Source organism: Felis catus, chromosome B4 (assembly GCF_018350175.1).
Source record: "Felis catus isolate Fca126 chromosome B4, F.catus_Fca126_mat1.0, whole genome shotgun sequence".
Classification (NCBI taxonomy): domain Eukaryota; kingdom Metazoa; phylum Chordata; class Mammalia; order Carnivora; family Felidae; genus Felis; species Felis catus.
In genome coordinates this window covers 80737433-80747259 of record NC_058374.1, presented here as the reverse complement: position 1 = coordinate 80747259, position 9827 = coordinate 80737433, and the positions used below count along the sequence as shown (strand labels likewise).

At 57.6% G+C, this 9827-nt stretch overlaps 1 protein-coding gene across 1 annotated transcript; it reads left to right on the top strand.

Annotated features, from left to right (window-relative positions):
- Positions 1-1046: 1046 nt before the first annotated feature.
- PPP1R1A (protein phosphatase 1 regulatory inhibitor subunit 1A) lies at positions 1047-8980 on the top strand. Its single transcript, XM_023257119.2, has 7 exons — positions 1047-1279; positions 5079-5139; positions 6143-6180; positions 6501-6564; positions 7158-7313; positions 8209-8315; positions 8850-8980. Exons 1-7 carry the CDS (start codon positions 1196-1198, stop codon positions 8853-8855), a joined length of 516 nt encoding a protein of 171 aa, XP_023112887.1. The 5' UTR covers positions 1047-1195; the 3' UTR covers positions 8856-8980.
- The last annotated feature ends 847 nt before the right edge of the window (positions 8981-9827 follow it).

Sequence of the window (9827 nt, the reverse complement as noted above, 5' to 3'; positions counted from 1 at the left end):
CCCCCCGTGGTTCATTAGCCCTGCCCCTCCCCAGGTCCATGGCACCTCTTTTCCCCTCTATGCGATGGCCCCCAGGTCCTGGCATGGTGCCCAACAGCTCCTATGAATATCCTATCTGCCTCACTCACTGGTCCTGATTGACATCTGGTCCTACACCAAGGTGGTAAGTTCTTCACCTAGTCTAACCTCCATCCCTTCAGTTACAGCAGATCACTTTCATTATCCCGCCAGTAGTGGAACTGGAAATCAACCCCAACTGTAAACGAGCCACCCCACCAGGAGTTTCCGTTCCATCCCCCAGCATTCTCCCCTTGCAGGCCTTTCACCTGCTTTCCCAGCCCGTAGTTTAGCAAGCAGAAAGAGAAATCTATTTCACAAGCATCATCAGCTCCCCACCCCCAACACTCCTTCTGCTGAGTCCCAGATGGTCCTCTCTCCCTGAGCCCTCCACCCACTCCCATCGGTACTTCAACAGAGAGGCTCTGGCCTCTGGAGACCCTGTAAGGCCTCAGTTCCCCCCTGCCTGCCGGCCGAGTGAACAGAAGACCCGCGCCCAGCCCTCACACCTCCCCTCCGAGTTTTCCCCTTCGCTCTACTGTTTTCTTCTCAAGGGAAAGTCCCTCTCCGTGTCTAGCCTTCATCCCTCCTGCTGCATGCCTAAATCCCCTTCCCTTCTTTGCTCTATGAGACAACCCCTTGCAGGATCATAAACGAAATCTTCCTCTCGCGTTTGCCGCCTCCTCCTGCCAGCGCCCCTCCACCTTCCCGCTCCTAAAACCTGTCCCCCTAGCCTGGAGAAGTTCTCCGTACCGCACCACCCCCACTCCCTGCCCCGAGCTCTGAGGACACCCGGAGGCCCGCCTGGGCCGCCGACCCAGACTGGGACCCGGCCACGCCCGGCTCGCCCGCCCGCGGGGCGGAGACCCCCGCAGCCCGCGGCGCAGCCACGACGGGGTTAAGGTTCCGGGCGGGGGGGAGGGGGAGGGGGCCGGGAGGGGCGGGTGCGGAGCCAATCGGCGGCCGCAGAGTCCCCGGGGCCGCGAGCGGGGAGCGCCGAGCAGGGCGCCGGGAGCCGAGCGCGCCGGGCTGGGGCCGGGGCCGGAGCGGAGCGGAGAGCGAGCGCGCCCGCCCCAGCCCCGAGTCCCGCCGCCTTCCCTCCCGCCGCAGCGCCGGCCCAGCGGCCGCCGCCCCAGCCATGGAGCAAGACAACAGCCCCCGGAAGATCCAGTTCACGGTCCCGCTGCTGGAGCCGCACCTTGACCCCGAGGCGGCGGAGCAGGTGCGGAGCCGGGCGGGGTGGCAGGGGACTCGCCCTGCAAAGAACGAGGGACCCCCTAGGCTGGGGGATCTGAGAAACCTGCTTCGTCCGCCCTCGGCAGTGCGCCCCTGTGAGGGCGACCGCGCTCAGTTTGGGGGGGAGGGGGGGTCTTCTATCCCCTCCCCCCACTGTTGGAGCCACCTCTCCCTGTCCGTGCTAGCACGAGCGCCTCCACTCGAAGCCTGTCCCCGCAGAGTCTCTCTCTGCGCCCCAGCCCTGGGGGAGGGGGCCTGCCTGAGGACACGACCCCAACCCCCTTCGCCAGTATGGCATCCCCCACTCAGTCAACCCCCGCCAGAGTTTCTGAGCTCGGGGAAGGGGGGGGGGGAGGGGGCGCCGTAGGGGCCCGGCAGCCTTGCGGGAGGGGTTAAGGGAGGAGGCGGGGAACGGAGGGAGCCTGGTGCTGCAGAAAGGAGTTGAAAGAAGAGAAATAGCTCTCCCAGCCCTCCCCTCATTGAAGGCCACCTTGCGTGACTCCAGAGAGTGAGAACCAGAAGGAACCTAGGAAAACCAAGAGCGCCCGGGCTTTGGGGAGAGGGGTGGTTGGGTCTGCAGGCTGAGGCCCCCCTCTAATGCAAGTCTGGACACGTGGGTCCTTATTCCCAACTCCTGCCCTTCGGAGCAGAGAGTGGGGGTGGCCTGCAGAGAATGGCGCTGGGAAGGCAGAGGCAGGGGCTCTCTGGGAGCTGGGTGCAAGGGACTCCCTAAACACGGGAGCAGCACTGCGCTGGCCTGGGCTCAAGGGGTGGGAGTCCAGGGCCCTGGCCCAGCCGTGGGCCTGGCCTATTTTTAGCTCAGAGCAGCCTGGCAGAGGCGGCAGTGGATGAGAGTGTGTGAGCAAGTGTGTGTCTCAGAGAGAGTGAGCATGTGTGTGGAGAGGGTGACCACCCGTGGTCACTACTACCGCCCATTTGCCAAATATTTGCTCATTTGCGCCATCTCGTTTTGTGTTCTCTGTCCATTTGCCTGGACATCCCCGGTCCTAAAGAATATCTGTCGGCCACAAGGTCAGTTCTCCATTTCCCCCACGCGGCTGCCAGGGCTCTGACGGGGCCTCCCCACCTGACAACACCCTGTGACCTCTTGGGATGGGCTGGAGAGGGTTCTCTGTGTGGGCTCCAGCTGTTTGGGAGAAGAAGGTCGGGATCTGAAGGGAGGGGTAGGTGCACACACTCTCCCTGCAACTTCAGCTTCCCAAAGTGTGGGGAGGGGTGAGGAACCTGATCTGTCCTCTCCCTGGCCTGGGGGGAGCCCCGTCTCCAGACCCCCAAGGTGTGACAGCAGGACGGACTGTGGTGAGGCCTCAAGCCTGGTGAGGATGAGCAGGGTGGAGAGCCCGAGCCTGGGGAGTGTCCCCCCAGAGTCAGGGGCAAGACTGTTACGCCTGGAGGCAGGGGATTAGCTAAGATACCCTCAGCGCCAGGAAACGGGCCCGTGAGTGTGGGCTGGGGGTGGTTAGGGGTGAGGTTCCAAGAAGGACTGCCTTCCACTGGCGCAGACAGGTCTCCCTGACACCTGCATCTGTTTGGTGTTAGAGACGGCAGGTGTCCATGTGTATTGGGAGGAGGAGGGGGTAGTCCAGCTGGTTCAGGGGTCGGGAGACACAGGAGGAGAAGATAGTTCTCTGGAGCCAGAGGGAAAAAGAGAGAGACGGGACTGCCGTCTGTTTTTCTCCAGTCTTCAGAAATCGGTGTCCTGTCCACTAGACCTGAAATTCTACCTGCAGCCTAACCTCAGCCCTTCTCGCTGTGTCGCCCAAGTGTGTTACCCAAGCAAAAAGCTCCAGGCGTGGCAAGAGGGCCTAATCCAGACTGACATGGGAGAGCAAAGGGGGTTAGAAGCTAGGAGTTACAGAGCACAGAGTGGCAGGGGATGGAGGGGCGCCCACGGCGACCAGGTACTTGGTGTGACTGGTTTGGCAATAAATCAGAGGCAAAGGCACGAGGTATCCTTGAGCACTCGGAATTTGGGGAGGTGCAAGAAAAAGAAGAAAGACCATCTATTCACTTCCTAGTAGTTCAGGTGCCTGGGGGGGGGGGGTTACTTTAGGAAGTCTGACTTTACTCCCTTCTCTGATATCTCTAGGATATCAAAATTGTCCAAGACTCTGAGCGCCTAGAGATCTTGTCCAAGGTTAAGGAAGGGACCTGTCCAACATCACACAGCCCTGGTGCCCTCTCAAAAGCCCTTTCCGGCATGCTTGTGGTCTCCTTCTCGGACTCCCAACTTCCACTAACACCCCCACCCTCTCCCTGCCTCTCTGACTCTTCCACAACCAGCACTCCCCCTCCGCCTACAGCAGGAGAGAAATAAAAAGGAGTCCTCTCCTAGGAAAGGATGGCCCTCACCCCACATTCGGGAAGAACACGTACCCACCCGCCTGCTGGTGCCCAGCACATCTGCACCAGGAATGGCCAGACGGACTCACAGCTCATGTGTGTGTAGTGCATATGTGTATGCATATGTGTATGACTGCACACACACACACACACACACACACACACACACACACACACACAACCAGCACTGCCGGGGACCTTGAAATGTCACCCAAAACAGATGCCACTGGATTTTCCAGAGAAAACAGTGACCCACCCCAAGAGCCCCCCATTCTGTGCATCTCACTTCTTTGGGGAGAATCCCCCTCTCAGACTAACACTGTGCCTCTTGGCTAAGGCTGACATCCATTTTCTGGGCATAGAGAGGGGCGAGCGTCTTACCACCCCCGCCCCCAGTGGTAGTGATACTAAATAATGGACACAGAGAGAGAGAGGAATTCCATCCTTCAGTATCCTCGCCCTACCGCGCTCAGCCCTGGATGATCTTAACCCCTCTCCCAGCCCTTTGGCTTCCCCCCCCCCCACCTGCTGCCCCGGAAGGTTGCTGTAGGGACTCCAGCCCCATGCGCTCCCCTCACTTCCAAGCCTCAAAACCCTCCCGAGAAAGGAAAGAAAACCTACATGTCCCAAGAGTCCTTGGGCTGACTGCAACAACAATCAACTTTATTGGCAGCCTGGCAGAAGAGCAGCAGTGGGCAGAGGGGCTCAGAGGCCCAGGAGTCAACCAGCTTTTATATGTTAATTTCTTAGAATGGGACCCTGGGGCCCCGGATAAGATTTTTCAGGTAACTTTAGCACCCGCCCCCCACTAGGTCCTGCCTGTATTTTATTTACCGTTACAAGGATTTGCCCAGACCACACTTGCTGACAAATTAGAAAGGCAGTGTGTCCGATGACAGAGGGAGAAATTTAGAGAGGGACATGGAATTTAGAGAGGGGCATGGGCGAGGGAACGCACCTTCAGACCTACCTTCCTGGTGCCGTCGCCCAGGCTGGGCTGGGTGTGAGGGGTGCTGTCCACAGATGCTGGCGCACAAAACGTTCCTGTCTGTCTGGGGTGGTGGGCTAGAAGACTGGGGGAAAGCCCTCGTGCCCTGTCAGGTTATTTCTGACCATCGATCAGGATGGACGGAAGGACAGCAGGCCAGAGATCGATGCATTTGAGCAGATACAGCTGCTGAGAGGGAGAGCTGGGGAGATGCGGAAACAGAAAGGGGGGGGATGGGGGATAGAGGGGGCGGGGGTGATCTTTTGGGTCCCTAAGGGAAAGGAATGGGCCCAAGAACGTCCACCCTGGGACCTGAGGCTCAGTGTAATGTGGTCATTTTTGAGGGATGTTAAGCGGGTGGCCTGGATTATGTTGCTGAAGGGTACTGGGTGGGGCTTTGAGACTGCCACGTGCACTTGACCTCTCCCCTCAGATTCGGAGGCGCCGCCCCACCCCCGCCACCCTCGTGCTGACCAGTGACCAGTCATCCCCAGGTAACCACCCCCGGGATGGGTCGCTGAAGGGAGTGGGGGCTGCTGAGGGGGTCCAGTGAGAGAAGGGGGGGCGCTGGCTGGAAGAAGGGCAGATCTGAGGAGTCCGAGAGCTTCTAGGTCCCAGGGTCGGGAAAGCGGGCGGCTGGATTAGCAGGAGGATTTCCTTTGCTTTGGAAAGACGGAGCAGTGCTAGGGAGGGGAGGGAACGCACCTGCGTCCTAAGCCCCCCCAGGAATTGGGGTGGTCAACTGAGTGCCGTTGCTGCGGCAACAGTCTTCCAGGTTTCTCGAGCAACTGAGACGCTGAGGCCCCCACCCCCAGAGGCAGTGACAGCTGTGAGGGGGAGACACCGCCTCCATCAGCTAGCCTCACAGCCCCCAGAGGGGAAGGGGAAGGTTAGACACAGCTCAGGGAGCAGCTGGCATGCCGGTCACCGCTGTGCCCAGCAAGGTCTGGGGAGAGAACAGGGTCTCAGGGAATGTCGGGGAGAGGTGGTCATGCTAATAAGCCAGACTGGAGTTCAAGATGCCTGAATGTCCGGCTTGCCCCCAACTACCAAAATTGGTTGTACCTCCCTGCGCAGGATAAACTTGCTCTTTTTTATCTGGTATTCCCTCCCGTGCATGGTTCCGTTCTGAACCTGGTCAATGATTGGGAGGAGAAAGAGCTATGGATACTTCAGAGAGAGGAAAGGAGCAAACACACCACACCGATCCCACTTCGGGAACCTCCAGGTCTGAGGCGAGGATGTAGATACACGATGGACCACAGAGTCAAGGACAGGACTACGTACCGGGAAGAAAGCAAGGCAGGGGGGAGCTGAAGGGAGCAGGCCTGGGGCAGCCAGCCATCAAGGCTGACTTCCTAGCGGCCGATGTGAGGGACAGATCAGGGAAGAGGTGATCACCGAGGCTCCTCCCCTTGGGAAGTCAGCTCTTTTTTGGGGGTCCTCCCCCCGGGTTTTCAGTCCTCTTCACTTTCTCCTTTCCCTGTTCCCCCTCAGAGATAGATGAAGACCGGATCCCCAACCCGCTTCTCAAGGTGAGCTGGTCCCTCACGCTCAGCCCAGCCCAGAGAATTATTAGGGGATTATTCCTCAGCCCTTCCAATCTCTAGGGCCTTCCGACTCCCCCTTCTCTGCGTCCCTCCCAATGAGCGGACACACACTCACGCCATATCCCCCCACACTCAGTCTCTTTGCTCACTGTGGGGACGGGGGGAGGGGTGGCTGGGAAGCAGGAATGTTCTCCCCCACTTTCTGAAGCCCACGCCGACCCCCCAATCTCCAGTCCAAAGCATGGCAAGGCACAGAAGGTGGGCGAGACGGGCCGGCCCCCATCTGTGCCCTGTGTCCTTCACAGTCCACTTTGTCCATGTCTCCACGGCAACGGAAGAAGGTGACGAGGACCACACCCACAATGAAAGGTTAGGAACACCCTTCCCATCCCCTTCTGCCCCGCTGTGCCTGAGGCTGAGCCGTAGACCTGACGACCTCTTTGCAGACGACCCCTTTGCAGGGAACCGTTGCAAAGTCTTGAAACCTGCCTCTGTTAGAGTTGAATCGTTTGCTAGACAGTCTGGGCTGGGCTCCAGTTCTGCCTCCCACTAGCTGGGTGGCCTGGCAGAACCTGCTTAACCTACTGAGCCCCGAGTACCACCTCACTATGGCAGTTAAATAAAATATGCAGTGCTCAACACACAGAAGGTACTCAAATATTTCTTGAACCTAAACTGAGTCTTTTCTTTTGCCCCAAGTATCCCAGCAAGTTAGGAGGGTCTTTTCTTCCTGAAGGCCCTGCCCCTCGCCTCTCTGACTTTTGAAGGAAGTATGTTTTATTGTCTAGCTTTAGGCCCTCCTTAGTGCCCAGCTCATATCTTTCCCCACCCCACCCCTCCCCCCCACCGACCCCCGTTCAGATCTCAGGGGATGGAAATGTCACACCAGCAATGTCTGCCGGCCCTTCAGCGGGGCTGTTGAGACTCTGAGCAGTCACGTCCCTCCCTTTCTGTGCCCCCAGAGCTCCAGATGATGGTTGAACATCACCTGGGGCAACAGCAGCAGGGAGAGGAACCTGAGGGAGCTGCCGAGAGCACAGGGACCCAGGAGTCCTGCCCGCCTGGGATCACAGACACAGAAGCGGAGTTAAGGCTGGGCCCTTCTGGGAAAGCACAAAGTACGTTGAGGCTGGGGAGGGACTGGCCCGGGGTGGGGGGGGGGGGGGAGGCAGACCTTACCCGTGATAGGGAGGGGTCTACTAGGAGCCGGAAACTGTCCTGGGAATATGGATATGTCTGGATGTATTCCACGTATTTGCGTCTCCTCACCTTTGCTTACTGAATGACAGCAAACCCTCCCCACCTGGGCTGCAGGGCTCCCTGCTGCACCGAGGGAGGGAGCGAGCCCACCGTGCTGGGTCCAGCACGCACAAGCTAGAATCCTCCTCACTTGACCAGCCCGGAGGCCTCCAGCGACTCACTTAACCTCAGTCTGTAAAATGATAACGACAATGCCTATTGCATTGGGTTGTTTGCGAAAATGAAATGAGACCGGTTCCTAGCCCAGCAGCCGACACATGCAATGAACCGGAAGCTGCTGGTAGTGCTGTTAACACATCTCCACAGTCCCTCATCCCAGGTGGGATTCCCATTCTATGAAGGTGACATGGTGTGTGTATATATCTACTGATATTACGTAATACCCTCCAACAGAGCACCCTGTAATCACACACATTAATATTTCTGCAGTGAAACGAATGGTCCTACCAAATGGGATAAAGACTAAAAGGAGTCCCGTATCACCTCAGGTCAGGTTTTGCCCAATTGTACCCAAACTTTTTTGAACTCCCCTTTGAAGCGTTTTTTTATCTTTCAATTTCTGATTGCAAATTTAAAAAGTGAGCCTGTAGTAATCATCGTGATGAGAGAAAACACCGCTGGGCTTGTCCGATTGCCCCCAGCCTGGTCTTGGGCCCCTCTCAGGGGTCACTGGATGTAGTGAGAGGAGCAGCTCCCTCTCCAAGCTTTCATGAATACTGCCTCTCCCTCCCACCACCCCTTTTCCCTCCTTAGAGCCTGCAGAATCCATCCCTAAAACTCAGGAGAGGGGCAGTGAGAAACCCAGCACAGGGGAACCCACAACCCATATACCACCATTGGATTCCCAGGGAGCCAACTCGGTAAGAACCTAGGGCTGGGGCTGCCTGGTCTACAGGAGAGCAGGCTGTGTCAATGAGGGCGAAGACTAAGATCTGGAATTCGGGGATGGGGGAACAGAGGACCGGCTTCAGTTACTGAAGAGCTATCGTCTGAGGCAAGAAGATTTGGGGGTATTACGTATCCGTGGACAGAGAAAAATGGGATTAAGCTGCAGGAGGAAGGGTTGAGGTTAGACTCTGTATTGGGGTTTCTGGCTCCTGGACTGGGTGATGAAGTAGACCGTGGACTTTCCGAGAAAGGGCATTTGGAACCTAAAGGGAGAGCCTCATGTCCAAGCTGGGTGAGCAGTGGTCATGCCTGGAGCGGAGGCATTGATGAAACAGCCTCGTGGGCTCTGATCTTACGGTCCTCCCTCCCCTGCGTAGGCCGGGCAAGCGGGGCGACTGGCGTCAGACATGAGGTTAGACGCTTGAGGATGGGCAGACTAGTAGGGGTGGGGACAGTAGGACCTCTGGTCTCTCACATGCCCTCTTTCTGCCCCTCCCCCACAACAGGTCTGAGAGTGAAGGAGGTATCCTGGAATCAAGACTGCGGTTGGGATGCATGGACACTGGATTTGTTTCTTATTCTTCACTTTTGGGAAAAATCTCCTGTTTTTAAAAAGTGATAAATTTGGTGTTAGGTGCTTGGCATTTTCCTTCTTTCCCAACTTAGAGAATCCTTTCTCCCTCCCTTCTTGTCCTGCCCCCTCTACAACTCCCTGCTCTTCTGCCCAGCTCCCTCTGGAAAGAAATGGGGAAGCTGGGCAGGAGAAATGGGGAAGCTGGGCAGGAGCCTTAAGAAGGGGTTGGGTGTGGGGGGAGTTCTCCTCCAACCCTGCCCTTACTTGCTCTGGGAAGAGAGATGGGGGTCAGACAGGCGGAAGGACTAACTTCCAGGGCACCAAGAAGGAACAAAGGGCCTGGGTTCTCTTTTCTTAATTGCAGAAAAGATACCGCCACCTGGCAGGGTTGCCCTGCAGCTGTGAGACTTGGGAATTGTAAGGCCCTCCAGCTGCGACTGTGCTGTGGCCGCCGCCTGCTGGACAGGAGGCGGAACTGCACCCTGGCTCGCCCATTGGAAAGAGGTGTTGCTTGTGTGGATGCCTTTGCCTGTCCTCCAAACCTTAATGATTCCCACACTTCAGGGTGTGTTCCCTTCTCCAGCCATGAGGAGACCACACCCCCTGCTCCAACCCGTTAGCAAAGACGCGTGGAGAACACAGTGGCTATTAACAAAGAGGCCTTTGCTGGGACCAGGAAAGATCATCTCTCCCTTGTCCTAGACACTGAGGGGCCAGGGGAAAACACAAAAGCCAGCACAGGCGAAGAAACTTCCATAGTCAGGCCTCTCCTGCTTTTGTCTTTCCAGGGGGGAGAGGGAAGGCAAGATTCGCCCTGCCTTACTGAAGCAGCACTCTGATGGAGAGAAAAAGAACCTGGGTGTAAGGTCCCACTTCTGCCATTCCTACTATGTGCTCTCAGGCAAGACCC

Excerpts from the sequence above, each read along its gene's own strand:
- PPP1R1A (XM_023257119.2), top strand. The coding sequence starts at position 1,196 with ATGGAGCAAGACAACAGCCCCCGGAAGATCCAGTTCACGGTCCCGCTG. Across the intron at positions 1,280-5,078 it reads ACCCCGAGGCGGCGGAGCAG|ATTCGGAGGCGCCGCCCCAC; the intron begins GTGCGGAGCCGG and ends CTCTCCCCTCAG. Across the intron at positions 7,314-8,208 it reads CCCTTCTGGGAAAGCACAAA|AGCCTGCAGAATCCATCCCT; the intron begins GTACGTTGAGGC and ends TTCCCTCCTTAG.